General features: G+C 41.5%; 1 protein-coding gene across 1 annotated transcript in view; it reads left to right on the forward strand.

The window, feature by feature from the left end:
* The first annotated feature begins 13,729 nt into the window (after positions 1-13,729).
* LOC102222561 overlaps positions 13,730-24,533 on the forward strand; it is a 45,229-nt gene continuing 34,425 nt past the window's right edge. The window contains exons 1-4 of the mRNA XM_023325108.1: positions 13,730-13,886; positions 14,700-14,889; positions 17,314-17,405; positions 17,496-17,728. Of these exons, the coding sequence (XP_023180876.1) occupies positions 13,871-13,886; positions 14,700-14,889; positions 17,314-17,405; positions 17,496-17,728 (531 nt within the window). The 5' untranslated portion in view covers positions 13,730-13,870. The remainder of the gene's footprint in view (positions 13,887-14,699; positions 14,890-17,313; positions 17,406-17,495; positions 17,729-24,533) is intronic.

Genomic DNA, 24,533 nt, shown 5'->3' on the forward strand with positions numbered 1-24,533 from the left:
GAAAAATCTACAAAGAGGTGAATCCAGACTAAATAGATGTAGATCCTCTATCTCTAAAGCAGAGAACCTTGACTTCTGTTTTACCATACGGAGGTAAATACTCAAGACTGTATGTCTTGAGTATTTTATTTGCTTTTTGTTACAGTGATTATTGTGTTTATCTTTTAGTGTTTTCTATGCATTTATGACATCCCACTCATCTTGAACACGATACAGGATGAATAAAATAATGTAACTTCTATAGCTATACAATGTGGCTAATCAGCTATGCAAAAGGACGAAAGCCCAATGATGTTTTAAAGATGTTGTGAACTCGCTATGTATGTGGGATCATCAAAACTAGTGTAATGATGATTGGGACCGGATGCCTGGGGTGAAAAAACATTTCTGAGTGTCTTCTTTGCTTGTATGTATTAGAAGTAGAAAAAAATAGTAAGCAATATCATAGAATCAGTTGTACCTTAAAAGCTTTCCATCCATGATCTGAACACGCTGATCCTTGCAGAGTGGTGAGGGGGCTGGTGGTGCCCATCTCCAGCAGTCATCAGATGAGAGGCGGGGTTCACCCTGGACAGGTCACCAGTCCATCACAGGGACCTGAAAGCTGACAACGAATAAAATGTCTGAAAGAGAAATGGTAGATTAACAATTCTGTTAAATTATTTTTAAATCAAAAACATGTTTATTAAGCATGATGAACATGGTATATCATGTTTATCATGCTGGAGACGCTGCGAAGTACACAAAGGTTACATCATGGCTGATGACCCTCAGAGGAACTTTCGTTCTGCGTGTGTGTTACCATCATAAAATTTGTGATGGTAACAAGTTTTGGGTGTTGTTAAAAATGTAGCCAGCTGCTCAGTGTAAAAAAAAAAACAACCTTATACCATGAAGATGATGTGGGGGTTCATCCTCCGAACTGGTTGGTGTTCTGGTGGAGCCAGTCCTCTTCTGAGACAATAAAGACTTTAGGTTTTCTAAGTCTGGGTCCCTGTCTTCCTCTTTCATCTTAATTTGCTTAGACTGCAAAAATATGTTGAAGATAAAAACAAGGATGAATGAGTAACAGCCTCACAATATCAAAGTCTCTTTGACATACTGAGCTTAATTAAAACCAGGTTACATTTATGAAGAAAACTATATCAAATTGCAACAAACAGAGCCTTCATGCAGTTATAACATGAAGTTAATATTAATAAAAATCACAATAAAAATGATAAAATAACTATTTATGAAACCAATGTAAGTTTGTTTATATATGTACTGCACTGTTTATAACTAAATGAAGAATAATTAGCATTTTGAAGCAAACTTACCACCAGCTAGCAACACGTTAGCTGCCTTCCTGCCTTCAGTCTCCTTTCGTGACCCACATTTCATTTCCATCTGTTGAGTTGTCGTCTAACTCGGACTAGAACATCCATCCATCCATCTTCTTCCACTTATCCAGGGTCGGGTCGCGGGGGTAGCAGCTTCAGAAGGGACGCCCAGACTTCCCTCTCCCCGACCACTTCTGCCAGCTTTTCCGGGGGAATCCCAAAGCATTCCCAGGCCAGCTGAGAGACATAGTCCCTCCAGCGTGTCCTGGGTCTTCCCCGGGGCCTCCTCCCGGTGGGACGTGCCCGGAATACCTCACCAGGAAGGCGTCCAGGAGGCATCCTGACCAGATGCCCGAGCCACCTCAACTGGCTCCTCTTGATGTGAAGGAGCAGCGGCTCTACTCTGAGTCCCTCCCGGATGACTAAGCTTCTCACCCTATCTCTAAGGGAGAGCCCAGACACCCTACGGAGAAAACCCATTTCGGCCGCTTGTATCCGTGATCTCGTTCTTTCGGTCATGACCCAAAGCTCATGACCATAGATGAGGGTGGGAACGTAGATCGACCGGTAAATCGAGAGCTTCGCTTTTTGGCTCAGCTCTCTCTTCACCACGACGGACCGGTACAGCGCCCGCTTGACGGCAGACACTGCGCCAATCCGCCTGTCGATCTCCCGCTCCCTTCTTCCCTCATTCATGAACAAGATCCCGAGATACTTGAACTCCTCCATTTGGGGCAAGACATCCCCCCGACCCGAAGAAGGCACTCTACCCTTTTCCAGCTCAAGACCATGGCCTCGTATTTGGAGGCACTGATCCCCATCCCGGCCACTTCACACTCAGCTGCGAACTGCTCCAGCGAGAGCTGCAGATCACGACCTGATGAAGCCAAAAGGACCACATTGTCTACAAAAAGGAGAGATAAAATCTGTTCATTACTATGCAATAGTCAGCCCCGCCCACTCCTCACAACTCCTCTGGGCTGACTACCGACCAGTTCTCTGTCTAACAGGTCCAGAATATCTCTAAGACCTGGGTCTTACCCTAAAGGAGGTCTATGAGAGATAATCTGTTTAAACTGGTGGCGAGAGAGGCTCGTCTAGCTCTAACTACCTTCGATCCAGAAGTTACGACCCTCTACAGTTAAGGAACAGTCAACTAAGTAGCCCTCACAGCTGCGTAGCCCCAATAATCACTTCTGTTAATGGTAGCCCTCCCTCTAAAATAACCTGCACTTGGAAACGGCTAGATTAGATTTAGTGACTTAGATTCAAGTCCCAGGGTCGTTATTTTTATACTCACTAAAGGAAAGCCTAAAGCCACCACATTACCAGAATCATGTACACCAGGGGTTTTCAAAGTATGAAAGGGTGAGCCCCCCTCCAAGGAGCACAATGCCTGCTGTGCCCCCCCAATAATCAACCCACACACAAACAAATGCCACTACAGAACACCTTCTAATTGCTTTTATTTTAGAACCATCTCATCTTTTAAAATGACACTTTATCTGAATGAAATTTAACACATTTTTTAAAACATTTCCTCCCATTTTAATTATTTTATCAGGGCCTTTGTATGGCAAATACGCCCTTTTTTCATTTTTCAAATGATAAGAACAACCCCAAACTCATTTTTCAACCGTTTTCTCAAACAAACGTTACATCTGAGATTCTGGGTTTAATGTTTGAGATACCAACAGTGTTTTCACATCTTAACAAAACATTATGATCAGATCTTTGGAACACATCTGTAAATGTTGCACATTTCCTGGAAATTAAAAAAATAAATCAAAAACCTAAACAGTTGCAAAATCGTGGAGCTCTTGTTGTGGCTCATCTAAACAATTTATCTCAAGCTAATAGAGCGTGCTGTATGAAAGAGCGGGCATACAAAGGAAAAAAACAATTACGCACGCTATGCGCACCCTTTCGTTTTCTATCACGGTCCTGAATCATGTGTAACTCATTTTATTTATGATTTTAACTAAATTGGCAACATTACTGTTCAGCTCACCTTAGTTTTAGTGGGAACAATGTGCTTGTGCTTTTGATGCGCGAATCCGGTTAAGCTTCTTTTCCGGTTTATTCTTTCCCTCGCATCGCGCCTCCCCTAAAGCGCTCTGGCGCCCCCTAGGGGAGGTGCGCCTCACATGTTGAAAACCGCCGATGTACACTAACTTTACTTTAATTGGAGAAACTAAAATAATCAATGACTCAATTAATTTCAATGTCCACCAACCTCTACAGAATTTTAAAAAGATATATTTATTGAGCAAGCTTTAGCAGGGATAAGTGACATACAGATTAATTATTAGAGATTACAGTACTAATTTAGAATAATAAAATCACCATAAACCAAACATTCTATCCTAACTCCTTTCCCTGACCTTTTGTTTTTGCTCTGTTTTTGGGCTGCACAGTGGCGCAGTTGGTAGCACTGTTGCCTTGCAGCAAGAAGGTCCTGGGTTCGATTCCCGGCCGGGGTCTTTCTGCATGGAGTTTGCATGTTCTCCCTGTGCATGCGTGGGTTCTCTCCGGGTACTCCGGCTTCCTCCCACAGTCCAAAAACATGACTGTCAGGTCAATTGGTTTCTCTAAATTCTCCCTAGGTGTGAGTGTGTGTGTGCATGGTTGTTTGTCCTGTATGTCTCTGTGTTGCCCTGCGACAGACTGGCGACCTGTCCAGGGTGAACCCCGCCTCTCGCCCGGAACGTAGCTGGAGATGGGCACCAGCAACCCTCCCGACCCCATTAGGGACAAGGGTGAACAGAAAATGGATGGATGGATGGATGCTCTGTTTTCTGCATGTACCTGGAAAGATCTCACAACCCTACGCCAGTTTTCACGACAGATCCTAAGGCAACCAAAACAGATCCCCTCAACACCTTGGCTGTGCCTAGAAATTCTGTCCATAAAAGTAATGAACAGAATCGGTGACAAAGCGCAGCCCTGGCGGAGTCCAATTCTCATGGGAAACGAGCCCGACTTACTGCTGGCAATGTGGACCAGGCTCTGACACCGGGCATACAGGGACCTGACAGCCTGTATCAAAGGGCCCGGTACTCCCAGAGAACCCCCCACAGGGCTCCCCGAGGGACAGGGTTGAATGCCTTCTCCAAGTCCACAAAACACATGTAGACCGGTTGGGCGAACTCCCATGCACCCTCCAGGACCCTGCTGAGGGTGTAGAGCTGGTCCAGTGTTCCACGACCAGGACGAAAACCACACTGCTCTTCCTGAATTCGAGGTTTGACTACCCGACGGACCCTCCTCTCCAGGACCCCTGAATAGACCTTGCCAGGGAGGCTTAAGAGTGTGACCCCTCTATAATTGGAGTACACCCTCCGGTCCCCCTTTTTGAACAGGGGGACCACCACCCCAGTCTGCCAATCCAGGGGAACTGCCCCGATGTCCATGCGATATTGCAGAGTCGCGTCAGCCAACACAACCCTACAACATCCAGAGCCTTAAGGAACTCCGGGCGGATCTCATCCACCCCCGGGGTCTTGCCACTGAGGAGCTTTTTAACCACCTCGGCAACCTCGTCCCCAGAAATTGGAGAGCCCAAACCCAGAGTCCCCAGGCTCAGCTTTCTCAATGGAAGGCATGTTGGTGGGATTGAGGAGGTCTTCGAAGTATTCTGCCCACCGGCCCACAACGTCCCGAGTAGAGGTCAGCAGCACACCATCCCCACTATGGAAGGAAGAGGAAGGAAGCCACACAGAGATAAATTAACCCCCGATAAACTCCCGCTTTCTGTGAGGTAAAAATATTTGTCGAGGGAGTCCGGCGGCTTTGGAGAGAGCATAGATGGAGGCAGTAACCTCGGTCAGTTCTCCGTCGGTAAATCCCACATAGTGTTGGTGCCGTACTGTTTCCCACCCCTGAGACGCCAGATGGTGGACCAGAATCGCCTTGAAGCCGTACGGAAGTCTTTCTCCATGGCCTCTCCAAACTCCTCCCACGCCCGAGTGTTTGCCTCAGCAACCACCCGAGCCGCATGCCGCTTCGCCCGCCGGTACCCATCAGCTGCTTCCGGAGTCCCACAGGCCAAAAAGGCCCGATAGGACTCCTTCTTCAGCCTGACGGCACCCCTCACCGAAGGTGTCCACCAATGTGTTCGAGGGTTGCCGCTGCTACAGGCACCGACAACCTTGTGGCCACAGCTCCGATCGGCCGCCTCGACAATGGAGGCACGGAATATGGTCCATTCAGACTCCATGTCCTCCACCTCCCCCGGGACGTGTTTGAAGTTTTGCCGGGGATGGGAGTTAAAGCTCCGTCTCACAGGGGATTCCGCCTGAACATCATCAGCTTGAATTTACCAAAACTACTAACTATTATCAAGGCCTTCTTTACTTTTAAGGCAATATTATGCAAGTAAAAATGGTGAATTTGAACAACATCTGTTATCTTCACCGGCTTGCTATTCTTCTTTTTAGATAAGATAAGATAAGATTTATTTGTCATTGTCATCAACAGATTACAACGAGATTGAGATTTGCTCGACTCGAGTTAAGATGCAGGTTATGTGTATATACATAATATACCAAGATAAAGAAATGAATAGTACAAAAAGAGAAATAAACTTAGACATCAGAAGATGGTTGAAGCGCCTGGAGGTGTCGCAACAGAATTTACATTTATAACAAAGTGGTGTCAAGATCAGAAGTTCTTTTTCTAGCGCTTTTCAAAAAACTGAAAGTGTGCATTACAGCCACAATCTGGTCTAGAGTGTGAACTGGAGCTAATGCCGTTCACTAATAGATCTTATATCATACACTCGGATGTCATTTAAAACATACTAAAAGTATATTTAGTAGTTTATTTTTCAAGTAAGTGTTAAGTGAATTTTAAAAAATTCTATTTTGAGCATATATTTTAAAATATACACAAAATTTCTTTTAAAGCATATTATTTCATTGGTACACTTGAGCATACATAATTTGTTCACTTGAAGTATACTTTTATTTAATATATTTCTTAAAAGTGTATTTTGGTACAATTACATTTAAGTGTTTAAAGTTATAATGTTCAAAATTGGTACAAGCATGCTTTTAGTTTACTATGTATATATTTATAGGTACTACACTTAATACACTGCTCAAAAAAATAAAGGGAACACTCAAATAACACATCCTAGATCTGAATGAAAGAAATATTCTCATTGAATACTTTGTTCTGTACAAAGTTGAATGTGCTGACAACAAAATCACACAAAAATCATCAATGGAAATCAAATTTATTAACCAATGGAGGCCTGGATTTGGAGCCACACACAAAATTAAAGTGAAATAACACTACACGATGATCCAACTTTAATATAATGTCCTTAAAACAAGTCAAAATGAGGCTCAGTATTGTGTGTGGCCTCCACGTGCCTGTATGACCTCCCTACAACGCCTGGGCATGCTCCTGATGAGGTGGCGGATGGTCTCCTGAGGGATCTCCTCCCAGACCTGGACTAAAGCATCTGCCAACTCCTGGACAGTCTGTGGTGCAATGTGACGTTGGTGGATGGAGCGAGACATGATGTCCCAGATGTGCTCAATCGGATTCAGGTCTGGGGAACGGGCTGGCCAGTCCATAGCTTCAATGCCTTCATCTTGCAGGAACTGCTGACACACTCCAGCCACATGAGGTCTAGCATTGTCCTGCATTAGGAGGAACCCAGGGCCAACCGCACCAGCATATGGTCTCACAAGGGGTCTGAGGATCTCATCTCGGTACCTAATGGCAGTCAGGCTACCTCTGGTGAGCACATGGAGGGCTGTGCGGCCCTCCAAAGAAATGCCACCCCACACCATTACTGACCCACTGCCAAACCGGTCATGCTGAAGGACGTTGCAGGCAGCAGACCGCTCTCCATGGCGTCTCCAGACTCTGTCACATCTGTCACATGTGCTCAGTGTGAACCTGCTTTCATCTGTGAAGAGCACAAGGCGCCAGTGGCGAATTTGCCAATCCTGGTGTTCTCTGGCAAATGCCAAGCGTCCTGCACGGTGTTGGGCTGTGAGCACAACCCCCATCTGTGGACGTCGGGCCCTCATACCATCCTCATGGAGTCGGTTTCTAACCGTTTGTGCAGACACATGCACATTTGTGGCCTGCTGGAGGTCATTTTGCAGGGCTCTGGCAGTCGGAGGTAGCAGTCCTGCTGCTGGGTTGTTGCCCTCCTACGGCCTCCTCCATGTCTCCTGGTGTACTGGCCTGTCTCCTGGTAGCGCCTCCAGCCTCTGGACACTACGCTGACAGACACAGCAAACCTTCTTGTCACAGCTCGCATTGATGTGCCATTCTGGATGAGCTGCACTACCTGAGCCACTTGTGTGGGTTGTGGAGTCCGTCTCATGCTACCACGAGTGTGAAAGCACCACCAACATTCAAAACTGACCAAAACATCAGCCAGACAGCATAGGTACCGAGAAGTGGTCTGTGGTCCCAACTGCAGAACCACTCCTTTATTGAGTGTGTCTTGCTAATTGCCAATAATTTCCACCTGTTGTCTATTCCATTTGCACAACAGCAGGTGAAATTGATTGTCAATCAGTGTTGCTTCCTAAGTGGACGGTTTGATTTCACAGAAGTTTGATTTACTTGGAGTTATATTGTGTTGTTTAAGTGTTCCCTTTATTTTTTTGAGCAGTGTACTTAGTATACTCAAAATGTATACTACACATTTGTGAAATATACTCATGTTTCACAAATGTGAGTGTATTTGAAATATACTAAAGTAGCCTATATTTCTTTTTTTCCACTAGGGTCTTCACCAGTGTTATGCCGAGAAACGCATGCCTGCCGAGAATTGCCTGCCCTGTCGCGGGAGCGCGCATCGCTCTAAACTCTCGCATATTGATGAGAAAACGGACTGAAATATGACCGAAGAGGAAACTATTGCGAAAGATATTCGTAATATTATCACGTTTCTTAGCCCTAAAACGGTGGGTTTTATTTCGCAGATTAACTGTGACTACGTAGAAAAAGTTATTTCAATCGTAACTGTTTGTTTCTTCAAGTTTGGAGGGGAGGCACTTTTTTGGCAAAGCCTATTATTAGCCTTCCGATATCTGCATGTCCTCTCTATTTTCCTCAGTTATTATCCTATTGATGTGAAACTCATACCAGTAGCTCAGTGGATAAGTGGAATTATGTAGAAAAGATTATGTCACTCTTAACTCTTTATTTCTTCAAGCTAGGAAAGGGATGCATATTTTGACAATATGGATTTTGAGCCTGCCGATATATGCATGCCCAGTCTATTTTCCCCAAATATCATCCTTTTGATTGAAACAGTACCAGTAGCTCAGAGAACAGAAATTATTATGTAGAGAAGTGAAATCCTTCCTAACTCTGTTTAGCTGAGTTAGCAGGGCATACATGTTTTGGCACAGCAAATTGTGAGCTGCCGATATTTGCATGCCCTGTTTTTCAGTTGAAAATGTTGTACAGATATGAAAGTCACTCTATTAGCTCAGAGGATATGTGTCATCCTCTAGAATATTTCATATAATACATTACTATCCAAAATCTTCAAATTGCAGGAAAAGCATTTTCTGGCAAGGGGCATTTGGAGGCCTCTGGTGACCTTCTTCACCTGTCAATGGACTATTTGATCTTATGCATTCATTATTTCACAACACAGTAAGAAATATTCATAAAGAACCCACTTTACTCAAATCTAACTCTTAAGTAATTCACATTCATCAATCTGTGTCAACTGGGCGTTTCTTGACACAATGATGGTGGTACCACTCTTACAAAAAAATCCCATGAAATTCACATGTGACCACATGTGGTTCCCATTTTCCACATGTGATAAAGTATTTTCTTCATGTGATCCATGGTTTATTCAACATGGGATCACATGTGATCACATATTTCTCACGTGTGCCTTAGTTCATGTGCCTCTGGCATAACTTAAATGAATGTTAAGTTATGCCATAGGCATAAACTTCAACTTTAAAACAAAGTGACACTTATATTTATGTGTTAATAGAAATATTTGATAATAATATAGTGTATATAGTTAACTAAAAAAAATAACCAACTGGTGTGAAATAAAAGTATAAAATGCTTTATAAAATAAAATAATACAAAATAAAGGGTTTAAGCCTGAGCTATTATATATATTTATGGATAAAGTGGACTTGAAGAGTTGGCTTTTTTTTCCTGAACAAAAGGTAAGAAATGTTTTAGTTGATTTGAATCTCAAGGTATATCAAAAATGTTTGCACAGAAATACAAATCTGGAAAGTAATGCGTACTGATAGTGATGTACCGGTGAACTTTTCCTTAGTGCTAAAGTCATGCTAAGCTAGCTAAACGTTAACTGAATGCTGGCCCATTTTACAGTTTGAAGGCATTATCTTGAGTCCTACAGGTCCCAAAACAAATTAGTGTGGATTTGATGGTTTGATGCTTCACCACTTAAACTTTACCCCGACTATTTTTTTAATGGAGGGCACAACAGACGGCAGCTGTTTTTTCAGTCAAAATTAAAGTTGAGGACCGTTATAATAAAACTGTCATTTCTCCACCCTCCCTCCATGTCTGGAGCGCGTGCAGATGTGTGAGCTCGCTATTATGATGACATTCTTCCAGTAGAAAAATAGAAATTGACCTGTTACTGTTTGTAACACTGCATGATTTTTCTTTTAATTGCAAAGAGAATCATAGTTTATCAACTGAAGTGTTTTTTTTAGCCTGACACAGGATAGTCACCAAACAACGTCACGTTATGCTGCTTTAATAATAATAATTTCCCTACTGGGATGAATAAAGTAATTCTATTCTATTCTATTCTATTCTATTCTATTTACTTAGCAGATCAGAGCACCCCATGTCATTCTGGTAAATTACATACTGATGTAAAAGTAGGACTTTGCTGTGTGTGTGTGTGTTGGTGTGCGTGCGTGTGTGTGTGCACATAAAATGTAGTCAAGATCATAGGAGCTTTCTTTTATTTTACATTTTGTTCAAGGCCAGTGAAGCTCAGGTGAGGAATGAATGAGGCAACACATCAGAACAGCCAAAGGACCTCATCACCTTCAGCACTGGAGTAGGAAAACTCCCCACCTGAGCATCACCACCCTTGTGCCAGTAACCACAGCACCTTCACCTGTGGTTACTGGCACATATAAGAAGACCCCTATACAAGCCACCAATGCCAACATGTGTGTGTTCTAACCACCCTTGAAGACATTAAGGAGACTCAGAGGGTTCACAGTCGAATGCTACAGTCTCTCCTGAAGCAACGTGAAGGACCAGTCGCTGAGGTTTTACCCAAGGTTTTGTTTTCCTCTCTGGACTGGCACTGATGATATTAAACCCGTTTCTAGACATCTGATTTTGACACGTTTATTGTCTGGGCCTAATTTTGGGCAAATCTGTATGGAGTCATACTCAGAAGTTAGAAGTTGTTTCTGGTTCTCAACAGTGTCAAACAGAAGTAAATAACATCACATCTTTCACACATCATTCACGTGTAAAAAGTTGTGTGAACCACATGTGACTTTCACATGTGATTTTCATGGGATTTTTTTGTAAGGGCACTTATTGCTGTCTTGCCCTTTGTTGTGACATAATGAATTCATAAGATCAAGTAAAAACAGGGCATGCAAATATTGGCAGCTCATAATTTGGTGTGCCAAAATATGCATCCCCTGCTAATTGAAGAAACAAACAGTTAAGAGTGAAATAACTTTTTCTACATAATCACATGAACTGCTGGTATAAGCTTTATATCAATAGAATAAAATATATAGGGTCTGCATGTATTGGCAAGCTAATAATTTGCTATGCCAAAAAATGCACCCCCCTGCTAACTTGAAGAAATTAAGAGTTAAGAGGGATTTCACATTTTCTATGTAATGACACTTGTTCTCTGAGCTAAAGCTATAAGTTTCATATCAACAGGACAATAGACAGGGGATGCAAATATTGGCAGGCTCAGAAATTAAAATGCATCCCCCCTACATTAATAGACTAGACAACTAAGGATGCTATAAAATGTTCTACATAATGGGCTTTTGTTTTGTAATGCTTTAAGCTATTATGGTGTTTAAAAAATCGGGGAATTTGAAACCATCTGCCAATAACATTTTCATCACACACTGACTGAAAAACGTTCGACTCATAAAGGTGTAAAAACCGTATTTATTTAAATTAATCTGCAAAATAAAACCCTCCGTTTTAGGGCTTACATTGTTAAGAAACGTGATAGTGTTACGAATATCTTTAAAAGTTTCTTCTTCGGTAATATTTTCTTTCTCATCGTTTTCTCATCAATATGCGAGAGTTTAGAGCGATGCGCGCTCCCGCGACAGGGCATGCAATTCTCGGCAGGTATGCGTTTCTCGGCATAACAGGATTGTCGCCGAGATTCGCTGTGGCCGTGGAGGATCAGTCGGCCGGCGACGGGAAGGACTGAGCGGCGGAGAGGAGAGGTTTTGGGGGGCCAAAGGGGCCCCCCAAAACCCCTTTGGGCTAGCTAAGAGTCCATTCTTCCTTATACAGACTTATGCATTGACTCTGCTGCTCATTACTGCCCCACATCTTTTTTTTTTTAGTGATTCATCTTTTGTAATAAATTATTGTTAACTTTTATTGGCTCGTTTTTAAAACCCTGCCCACAGTTCCTGCAGTTTTTATTTATCAAATCTACCACTCGGGTCCCACATTAGCATGAAAGTCCCACGACATTAACTTTATCTTTTCTGTCTGTGACTCGGCACTGAGCTAGTTGCTAACAACATTAGCACTCTGAGGACAACCACGCTTAGGGGATAAAAATAATATATCTTACCTTACAAATGAATGCTTGGCTTTCTAAGTAACTGTCCAATAAAATATCTGAAAATACAATTTAAACAGTGGATCTTATCTGTTAGAAAATGGCGCTGCAAACTCTGGCGTTGTTAGTTTCCGCACCTCCTGTTTTTAGCTGTAGATTGTTGATCCACTTTTCTCCTCTTTTTTCTGTACATTTTTTAAAATTAACTCCCTTGTGACCAACTACCTTCGAAACACGAAAATAACATTTATTTTTCTTTCAGAACGGTTGGAACAACCATACAAGCCACAGACTTTAGACATTTTGATGCTGGATCAACAGAAATAAATGGGCTGCATTTACTTCCTGCCCTCCATCTGCATTGGGTGACATCGTGCTACCTCATCTGAAACCCAGCAGTTACTGACAATTAAACAGACATCATCTCCCGCTCAGAGAAAACCACTGTGCATGGGGAAGGCGATGGGTGACAACAGACACATGGAATTACTAAGTCGCGTTAATGGCTAGGATTTGATAGCGCCACGTCAAGTCCCTGAACTTCACATTTTAACGGGAAAAAAAGCGTAATATGACTTGGATGTAACGAGTAACGCTATGGTTTTGTAAAAATGTTGTGAAGTATAAAGTACAGATACTTACTCTAAAATGTAGTGGAGTAAAAATCGAAAGTATCCATTATTAAATCTACATAAGTAAAGTACAGATATACGAAAATTGTACTTAAGTACACTAACAAAGTACTTGTACTTCGTTGCTTCCCACCACTGCGTTTGTGATTGCTCTCGCACATGAAACACGTTACACACATAGTTGGTGACAAAAAACACTATACATTATATACATAAGCTAAATATTGGAAAATCAGTTCATATTTTTAATGTCTTTAACCATTTTATTGGATACGTACAGACAGGAGGAACATGCTCTCATCAAATATCAGCCAGCTCAGTTACAGAGATTACGCAATTGAAGGTGAGGCTCAGCTCGCTACTGCCTCACCAGATGCGCTTCCGAGCATTTGAATGGGAAATTGTGAAAATTTAGCATTTTCAAGAAAACATAAACAAAATTGGTTAAGCTAAATGAAAAATACTTTATTGTACAAACCACAGGTTGAAAGTACCAATATAAATGATCTTATTATTATTCTTCCATGATGACAGGTGAGACTCTGCCTCACCTTCCTCCCCTGACTGCACATCACTGACATACAAAAACTTGCATTTTTAATGTTTTCTTTATGGAAATAGTGTTGTTTATTCAACAGTTGCCCAGACAGGAGTAAAGGCAGAGATAGAAGGGGAAGACATACACCAAATTTTTGACAGCTGTTGTTCTCTATATATTAGTAGAGCTTAAACGTCTACAAATGTCTCTTTTACGGTTGTTTGCTCTTTAAACTTTAAACTTTTAATCGAATATGCTTAAATAATATCAATCGAGTTGTTACAAAAGCACCTGAGACTCTTGAGGGTTTCGGAGCTCTATCTCACAAACTCTGGTTGCATTCAGCCGCTCCCATCGTCCCCCACCCCCGGTAGAGAAAACTGGCTATCTTCCACGAGCGCAACCGTCACGTGCCACACTGAGTTGGATAATGGCGCTGTTCACGTGTTGGGTAACAGATTCAAGCTGTCACTCCTCCTCCCCTCTGTGGGTTACATGATATAACCGAAACCTCTGGACCTCCAGCAGCCCGTAAACCCTCCGTGGTTGTCAGCTGCAGAAACCGACGTCCCGCCCATAAACGGTAAATATGCTGCCTGACAAAGGTAAGTTCGTTACTTAATTTTTTTGTACCGATAGGTTAGAGTGGTTAAAGGAGATAGCGAGAGAATCTCAGTACTCTTTACTCTCTTTACCAGTCCAGATAGAATCCAGGCTGTGTTCAAGTAGAAAACTTCTGTCTCATCTCAGGGAGCTTCTTATGATGAGTAAAACTTCAATAACAGTTGCACACTCACCGTAAACTTGGCTGATCACTTGCAATGCAATATTTACATTTGCATTTCAATATTTTTGTTTATTGTGCTGATGAGTATGTGTATAGACTCACTAATCACCCTGGTATTTATATCACTTAAATAGATGTTTATACTTCTTTTGTAACTTCAACATTCATTGAAGCATTTTAGAAAATCATTTAACCTTTTTAAATGATCACAATGCTTTCATGTTTTAAATTAGAATATCTTGTTTTGCATTTGTCTACATGGGTTTGACTTTTTTTTTTACATTAACCATCTCGTTCTAATATTCAATTTCTGTAACTTGTTGTAAATTATGTTTTATATGTTAATTGTTTTTTTATTTTTACCATCAACCTGCCAGAGGACTATAAATGAAAATTAACCCTGGTGGTTAAATCTGGGATATTTACGTGGTTGATTTAATGTACACCTGTTGATTATTATGCACTGTTTATTACTGAATAAGTTCAAATCAAAACAGTTTGATGCTTGGCTGCAGAAATGAATTGCAGAATGGAGCAGAAGTAATTTCCTGGTAGTTGATATATTTAATTTCCCGTTGGGATCAATAAAGTATTTTTGAATTGAATTGACATGCTCTTGTGATTGTCCCAGTTCCTGACACCCCTGTGGAGGTCATAGTGGATCTGTTGACAAAGGCTAAGGGCATAGCTTCAGCATGTGCCACCGTTCCAGAGGAACTGAAAAGCCACCTGCAGAAGGCTCTCGACATTGCCAGTGGACTGGATAACTACCTGGAGAAAATTACCACCAAAGAGAGCGAACCTCTGGCGGAGCTGTATAAGTATGACTTTGCTTTTTATTCTCTCCACGAAATCATCTGATAATAAAAGTGTTTTACTGTGTGAAATGCAGTCCCTTGTTGAAGCGTTCATACTAGAGGTGTGCCAATTGATCGGCCACAGATCATAATCGTCCGATTTCCGTAAAAAAGTGTATGATCGGTGATCGCCGATCACTGTCTCTTGTTGCCAATCACCTGCATCTCACTTCGCAGCCTGCCCGTACAGCTCATCTCCTCTTTCCTTCACACTGTGCAAGCGCGCAGCAACAAATCCTAAGCAATGTCGCGAGGAACTATAACGTTCTGAGAGTGAATGGGGAAGTTTGCGTGTTCCGCTGAACCTCGGAGGTGAAGCACATCAAAATGGATCAACACAACAAATATAATATGACGTTTAAATAAACAAACACTTGAGGGAGTTTGGCTACATTGGCTACAGGAAAAAAAAGGGACATCCGGAGCAATCCGGTAGCAGGTAAAGCAGTGCACAGCTACCAATACTCACCCGGAAGAGCATAATTTTCAAAAAGCTAAAAAATTACCCGAAAAATACTTTATGTCAGTGAGCTAATGTTGTAAGATGCTGGTTCTGCTCCCGCTTCACAGACGAAGCTTCGCTTCTGCTCCACACGCAGTGAACTCTTACACCAAACATCTGCTTAAAGCTGCAGCTTGTAACTTAAATAAACAAACAAAAAAAAGATTTTACATATGTATTAAAACTTTCGCTATGTAATAACATCAACTAGATAATCTCTGAAAAGAAAATTGATCTCCTCCCTGTGTTCTGCAGAATTACTCCGCTCAGTCAGAACCAGCCAATCAGAACCAACATTATAATCAGCTAGACATGCTGTCAGGAAGTTTTGATTCAGAAACTCGGGATTCTTTATTTTGATGCAACCTACATTTGACTCTGAATTAATATTTCTTTTTTATTTTATATAGGCAGTGTTGTGAGATTTATTTGACTCATGTATAATTTATGGTACAGAGAACCTGACTGTTAAATATGTATTGTTTTACTGATTGTAGGTTTTTCCATTGTCGTTTTGACTGAATAGCTGCTGTATTCTGCCTGAAAATATTCTGCATGTTTATGTCCAAATCAGGTGAATTTATTGCCAGATTATTTTTCCATTTTGTCAGATTACATAGCAGCATTTATGCCTAAAGCAAAAAATTAACAGCCAATCCAGGTGATAGGCAGAGAACGGTGATCGGCAAAGATCTTCCTCCTGGGTGACCGGTATCGGAATCGGCAGCAAAAAACCTGATCAGAGCATCCCTAGTTCATATCCCTGAAACTAGTTCTTTACATTATTATCACAAACGTTTGTGTATTTTAATGGAAACAGAATCAACTTATATGTTATTGATCCCCAAGGGGAAACTGCTAATTTGTTGACAAACTACTCCCAGTTTCAATCAATCAATCAATCAAATTTTATTTACATAGGAAATTTCAGCAACAAGGCATTTCAAAGTACTTTACATCATAAAAACACAAACTTATGCATAGAATCAACAATTGAAACACTGCATTTAGTCAAGTGCCATTGTTAAATTCTTAATCGATTATGCTTAAGGCAACTCGAAACAGGTTGGTTTTTAGTCTACATTTAAAGGAGCCCAGTGTTAAAGATTAGCAAATATAAATTAAATAATTAGTGACATAAAATTTATAACACATGTTAAATTATAAGTAATTTAAATATAACTGAAATATTAAATGAATTAAAGAAATAAAATCAAAGGATAATAAACAAGTATGTATATGAAAATATGTAAATCTATAAATGTAATGTGCAAGATCAACATAGATTTTTTTTAACATAGAACACATGTCACATGTAAAAAAAAAAGTGTTTCACCAAGACAGAACAGAAAAATTAAACAACAAAAACAAGTGAAAAGGCACATTTAATTAAACACAATAGTATGAAAATAGAATAAGTTGTAGATAATCAAAGTGGTACATAGTTTACAAAAGTTTCTACAAAAGTTTTTATAAATAAAATCTGAAAAGTCTTGCATTCATCTGTATTCAGACTATCTATGTTAATAAAACCTCATTCAGGATTTCCCTGGTGTTTAGCTCCACCAATCTTTAGCTTTGACCACCTTCCATGTTTCCCCCTTCTAGGGGCACTCTGAACTAATTTGTCTGGCTTTTGTTTAGAGGTGTTAAAGAGGACTGGATGCAAATGCATAACACATATTTCAGATTTTGTTTTGCTGAAAACCATGTGTACATTTCCATGCAGCACAAAATGATGCACTGCTTTGTGTTTGTCTGTTTCATAAAATACATTGATATTTGTAGTTGTAAGATGATATAATGTTTAAATGTCCCAGGGGTGTGAATATCTTTACTCAGCAGTGTCCCAAGATGTAAAAACAGTCATGCGTACTTATTGGTAGGAAGACCATGTCTCACAACTGGGACCAAGTGTTTGAGGAGGGCAAGACTAAGTTCCGGCTTCCAAAGGAGTGCATCACTGGCCATGTTGAGGGTGGGACATTTATATGCACCTTTTATTATTATTACATTTCCTTTGTTATGTGTTTCATTATGATATGTTATTGGGCGTGCTTTTTGGCAGGTCAGACCCTTCAGATGCTGATCCACATGAGTCAAGCCAAGAGGGTCCTGGAGATTGGGATGTTCACCGGTTATGGAGCTCTGTCCATGGCAGAGGGGCTTCCAGAAGATGGCTGCCTGGTGGCCTGTGAGCTAGAACCGTACCTTAAAGAGTTCTCTCAGCCCATCTTTGAAAAGTCTCCACATGGTAAAAAGATAACTGTCAAGATTGGATCTGCCATGGAGACCCTTAAGGTGAGAGACAGTTGGTGTCAGAGTGATCTAAGTAACATCTCGCATTGACTTCCTGAAGGATAGCATTAATATACTACAGACCTTAAAGGGGTCCCACTGGTCTGCATGCAGATGACTCTATTTGCGATTTGTATGATTTGTGGACACAACAATGTTTCTATCACTGGTCATGTGAAGGAAAAGTTAAGTACGTTGCTGGTACCATACAATGATTGTGGTAGGGGTTTGTTCCACAATCAGCGGTGTCTTGAGCAAGACACTTCACCTGCCTTACCTGCTGGTGGTGGTCAGAAGGCCCAGTGGCACCAGTGCTCTGTCAGACTGCCCCTACAATGTAATACTCACCACTGTCTGTGTGAATGTCTGCATGGATGTGTGAATGACTGAATGTAGTGTGAAGCACTTTGGTGTCCTCTGGACTTGGTAAACGCAACACAAGTACAGGCTATTTACCATAGGACTTAACAGGAAAAGTAGCATCCAAGTGTTCATCAACACACATGACCACCTTTATAAAAAGGGGGAAGTATTGACAGTTGGCTGCTTTAGAGCAAACAAGTCTATGTTAACATATTGCCAGGGATGAGAGAGATCACCTTAGAGAATCAATTGTTGATGGCTAATAAACCTGGACCTAAAGAAGCTTTCCAAACAATTTGAAGCCCATCATTCTGCATCGACAAAGATTATTGCATGAAGCAGTCTTTCTCAAACAGCAGTCTGACGGTTGCAGGGAGGAAACTGTTTTTCAGCCTGTTGGTCTTGCTCTGGATGCTCCCCAGCCTCCTGTCTGAGGGAAGGAGATGGAACAGACTGTGTGCAGGATGGATGGAGTCTTTCATGATGTGCATTGTAATGTGTAGAGGTCCATGATGGAGTTTTTGTTTCATTATTACGGTACACAGGCATGCAGATCTTGGTCTTGGTCTGCGGCTGTGCTGAATGCAATATGCCAGTGAAGAGGGGATGAACAGTGTTGCGCCCCACACTGACTAACTGCATCTTAACACTTAAAATAAAATTATTTTACTGACCAGTGGCTGAAAGAAAATGTTTGTTTTTGTCCATGCAATTTAAGTCAATTTGTCTTTTATTCTTCTAAATTTCAAATATCCCTAAACTGTTGAAATTTTACACACTTAAGGACTTTTTGATATCCATGTGTTTTCCATATGTTTTCTACTTCAAGTTGTGGGGACAACTTGAATTTGGGTGGTCTGTGAGTTTTTGTTAAATGGTAAAAGTTACGGTGGCCCTGAGGTGCAAACCACTTCAACAAATTCAAAAACACAACAACATTAACGAAGCACAATTACAAATTCAAAAGCACAACAACAATAATGGGACACAATTACAAATTACAAAAACACAACAACATTAACGAAGCACAATTACAAATGACAAAAACACAACATTAACGAAGCACAATTACAAATTACAAAACACAACAACATTAATGAAGCACAATTACAACTTACAAAAACGCCACAACAATAACAAAACGGAAGAGGTATGTCCCAGTGTGAGACCTGAGAGATCGCTGATTGGACAATAGGCATGAATATGTATACGCTGAATCCTACTTACGTCACCGCCATCTTGAAAGTGGCAGTAGAGAGAACGTGCTGCATGGACTAATTTCAACCGTTTTACAGTACAGTGTGGACCCACTGCCTTTACCTTTCACAGGTAAGAATTAAAGATAATAATAACTTAAATTTACGAGGAGAATTTCTTGATTTTGTGGCCAGTACTGTGCATTTTCGTGGTGAAACAAGCTTCTAAACAACAGAGAAATATTTCCTTTGTAACTAAATTGCCCCAGTTAACTACTCTGATTATTTTCTTAGCTTAGCTAACTTTTTTTTTATAATGTGTTTTTCTAAAGAGGGAGAAGCAATGAGAAACCTGTAACAGGCGCTTTTGCCGTTTATTTATTGTTGCCATGGTTACCTAAAAGGTCACAAGACAAGTCGCTGTTTGTGGTCAAACATGGTTACTTTAAGGTACGTCAGTTGTCTGTAAGATGTTTCTTATAATTTATGTAGATTAAAATAATTTGTTTGATATAACAGCGAACCTGAAGTGTACTGAAAGTACATTAATCCAGAAAGCAGCGTGGAGACCGGAGGATTTCATCAGGACAGGTCCATAAAGATCAGACCTGGAGCTGTTTTTCTTCAGACTTCTGTTTTCCAGCTCATCTCCACAATGTCTGTGTTTAAATGCTAAGTCAATATGGTGAAGATATGTTTTTTTTTCCTGAATGTGAATGAATCAGGGATGTATTTTCTATTACACTGTTAATTTTTATCATTAAGATAATTTTTATCATTTGTTTTAACCTGTGACTAGCCAGATGTCTCAGAAGGCCCGGTCACCAAACTGCTCCCAGCTTGACCAGCAGACTGAACCCCTGCCTGTGCTCTGTGTTGCCAGTATTACTATACTGGCAACAGTATAATATACACAGTATAATTACACTTTTTTCTTTCACTTTTTGTGTATTTTAAGTGAAATACATCAATTTGAATTACTAGGGTATTATGACAGTTTATGTCAAGAAATTAAAAATAATTTAATCTGTTAGATTTTGTTCACATTGCTGACTATAGCACAGTCAACATATTTAAAGTAAAATTATGTAGCTAAAGTTTGACAACTATTATCAAAGTTTGTCTTTACAATAAAATGCCTAAAAATGTTAATGAAGTTACGGTTTTTATTCATATCTTGAAATAGCAAATGCCCATTGAATTATGGAATTGTGTTAATATGTTCATGAATACACCACTGTAAGGGTGTGTGTGGGGGTGTGCGTGTGTGTGGGGTTGTGCGTGTTCATCAACAAAAACGATTTATCAGAATCAGCTGTATCAAATGTAATTATTGTACCCCAAAACAATTAAAAAATCACATCAAAAAGTTTGAAACATTATTTTTTTTTGTTTGTTTTTTTCCATTCCTAAATATAATAGTGTGTGAGAGATTGTGTCAGTGACATTCATTAACATAAAATACTTTGCAGAACGGCACTTTACGAAGTTTGGCCATTCACTTGTATTAGCTTGCTGGTAGATAAGCCACTAACAATATGGCGGAGGCTATAGCGTATTGACATCGGGGGCAGTTCCCCTGGACTGGCAGACCGGGGTGGTGGTCCCCCTGTTCAAAAAGGGGGACCGGAGGGTGTGCTCCAATTATAGAGGGGTCACACTCTTAAGCCTCCCTGGCAAGGTCTATTCAGGGGTCCTGGAGAGGAGGGTCCGTCGGATAGTCGAACCTCGGATCCAGGAAGAGCAGTGTGGTTTTCGTCCTGGTCGTGGAACACTGGACCAGCTCTACACCCTCGGCAGGGTCCTGGAGGGTGCATGGGAGTTCGCCCAACCAGTCTACATGTGTTTTGTGGACTTGGAGAAGGCGTTCGACCCTGTCCCTCGGGGAGCCCTGTGGGGGGTTCTCCGGGAGTATGGGGTACCGGGCCCTTTGATACGGGCTGTCAGGTCCCTGTATGACCGGTGTCAGAGTCTGGTCCGCATTGCCGGCAGTAAGTCGGGCTCGTTTCCGGTGAGAGTTGGACTCCGCCAGGGCTGCCCTTTGTCACCGATTCTGTTCATTAATGGGGCGACTGTGGCTCTTTGGTAGAGTAGTCGTCTTGCGATCGGAAGGTTGTAGGTTCGATTCCAGCTTCCTCCTGCCACATGTCGATGTGCCTCTGGGCAAGGCACGTAACCCCAAATTGCCTACCGATCTGCGTATCGGTGTATAAATGTGTGCGTGTTTGTGAGTGTGACTGGGTGAATGTGACTCTAGTGTAAAGCACTTTGAGTGGTCAAAAATGACTGGAAAAGCGCTGTATAAGTTCAGTCCATTTACCATTCATTACTTTCATGGACAGAATTTCTAGGCGCAGCCAAGGTGTTGAGGGGATCCGATTTGGTGGCCTTAGGATCTCGTCTCTGCTTTTTGCAGACGATGTGGTCCTACTGGCCTCATCAGGTCATGATCTGCAGCTCTCGCTGGAGCGGTTCGCAACAGAGTGTGAAGCGGCCGGGATGGGGATCAGTGCCTCCAAATCCGAGGCCATGGTCTTGAGCCGGAAAAGGGTAGAGTGCCTTCTCCGGGTCAAGGGGGGTGTCCTGCCCCAGGTGGAGGAGTTCAAGTATCTCGGGATCTTGTTCACGAATGAGGGAAGAAGGGAGCGGGAGATCGACAGGCGGATTGGCGCAGCGTCTGCTGTCAAGCGGGCGCTGTACCGGTCCGTCGTGGTGAAGAGAGAGCTGAGCCAAAAAGCGAAGCTCTCGATTTACCGGTCGATCTACGTTCCCACCCTCATCTATGGTCATGAGCTTTGGGTCATGACCGAAAGAACGAGATCGCGATACAAGCGGCCGAAATGGGTTTTCTCCGTAGGGTGGCTGGGCTCTCCCTTAGAGATAGGGTGAGAAGCTCAGTCATCCGGGAGGGACTCAGCGTAGAGCCGCTGCTCCTTCACATCGAGAGGAGCCAGTTGAGGTGGCTAGGGCATCTGGTCAGGATGCCTCCTGGACGCCTCCCTGGTGAGGTGTTCCGGGCACGTCCCACCGGGAGGAGGCCCCGGGGAAGACCCAGGACACGCTGGAGGGACTATGTCTCTCGGCTGGCCTGGGAACGCCTCGGGGTTCCCCCGGAAGAGCTAGAAGAAGTGGCTGGGGAGAGGGAAGTCTGGGCCTCCCTTCTGAAGCTGCTACCCCCGCGACCCGACCTCGGATAAGCGGAAGAAGATGGATGGATGGATGGATGGATGGATGGATGGACGTACAGATAGGAGGAGCATGCTCTCATAGAATGGCAGCCAGCGCAGATAGCGAGAGGTTGCGCAATCGAAGGTGAAGCTCAGCTCGCTGCTGCTTCACCAACTTCACTTCCAAGCATTTGAATGGGAAAATGCGAAGATTCAGCAATTTTTAAGAAAAAATAATCAGAACTGGTTAAGCTAAATGAAAAATAGGTACTTTATAGTACAAACTACAGGGTGAAAATAGCAATATAAATTATTTTATCATTGTATGTTATCTTTCCTTTTCCTCTGTGTTCTGGACTTTTGGATTTTGGATTTGCATCTTATTAAATCATCTAGTTTATCGCTACCTGGGTTTGCTGCCTCTGCCTCACCACCACTCACACCGCAAAACCTGACAGGTGGGCTGTAAAAAACGCCTCATGATCCCTTGATGAGGGACAGCATTGATAAACTAGAAAGGAAAAGGACAGAGAAATGATCTGTAATCACCACCTGCAAAATCACGCTTTTATAGGTGTTGTCTTGCGAATTGCCTCTCATCAGCAGCAGGTGAAATTGATTCACAATAAGTGTTACTAACTGGTGGCATTGATTCTACAAAGGTGTGACTGCATTACATTGTTTTTTTAAGTGTTCCCTTTATTTTTTGAGCTGTGTATTTCTCTAATATCATGGACATACTTTTATTTTTTGTTTAAGATCATGTCCTTATTTAGCCCTGAATTTATGTAGAGAACTGGTCTTATTTAGCCTCCATGTCCTTTCTAAAATTATCTTAAATAAAGACATTGATAGTTAACTTTAACAACATTTAGCTATAGATGAACATGTTCATCTGGATGGTGTGACATCCTCACAATTACAGGTGACTTATTAAATTCAATTAAGCAATTAGAATACATTCTTCAGATATCCTTTTTGTAGAGTAAAGCTGCCCTGATACGTGGAGATAATGTCATGATAACCAAGTTCTCCATACTGTATATATGAAATGCCTGAATAGAACATAAGTGGAAAAACTCAACTTACCTTAATATAAAATTCACTTACTCTACTGACTTGAGAAATATTGCACCCCTGGTTAACATCTGCATTTTCTATTTGTTAATTAGTTTGATTTGTTTTCACCCAGTTGACAGGCCTATTTACAGACTGGCAGTGTGCATGTTGTAAAGATCACTTCAGCTCCCATATTGCCAATTAGTTCACGCACATCGGCAATGTGTTGCATAATATTTATTTGCAGTTGCAAATATATTAATGTGAATACACACATGGCACTGCATTGCATCAGCTAAAATACACTAACTCTGTGTTGGCAAAGACGTTTGTGACATCACGTTTTTAGTCAGATGTACTACATTCAAGTTTGGGTTCAAAAACCATTCGACTCAGAGGTTGTGTTTGTCTTTGGTACACATTCTATGGCTGCAATGTATAAATACCATGAGAAGCCTACAAAGGTATCCAACAGATATGCAGAAACCTAAGATCAACATTTTACAATGAAAAGCAAAATGTGATTTCAAAACCTAGGAAATTAAGCAACTTCAGTGTACAAACAGCCTTGATAAAATGACCCCTCATATGTGGTTCATGCTTTTTACCTCTAGACTCTAGAGGCAGTGGCTGGTGTGTAGATTCAGCACAATCTGTGGCAAAGGTTCATCCGCTGCCAGTTGACTATACACACAACTGCTGCCAAATTAAAGAAATTAGTGTGTTTGCAAGAAATCTGTGCTTAAACTAAGAAGTTGTGGAGTTGTAAGTAATTCTTAAATGAGAAATAATTACTCTGTGTTCTTGTCAGCGACAGTCCAGTGAGACAAAAAAACATATGTTTTACATATTTCAAAAAATCTTCTTATTTGAATATTCTGGAAGGTGACCTGGTACAGATTGACCTGCTGCACTTCTTCACCTCTTTACTTTTCCTGTCACTGTTTGTGTCAGTTTGTTTTCATAACCAGACTGGTCAGTTATTAACTGACATTTTAGTGCACACTTGCAAGTTTTGTAATT

The sequence above is a fragment of the Xiphophorus maculatus genome, chromosome 20 (genome assembly GCF_002775205.1).
Source record: "Xiphophorus maculatus strain JP 163 A chromosome 20, X_maculatus-5.0-male, whole genome shotgun sequence".
In the NCBI taxonomy this organism is placed as follows: domain Eukaryota; kingdom Metazoa; phylum Chordata; class Actinopteri; order Cyprinodontiformes; family Poeciliidae; genus Xiphophorus; species Xiphophorus maculatus.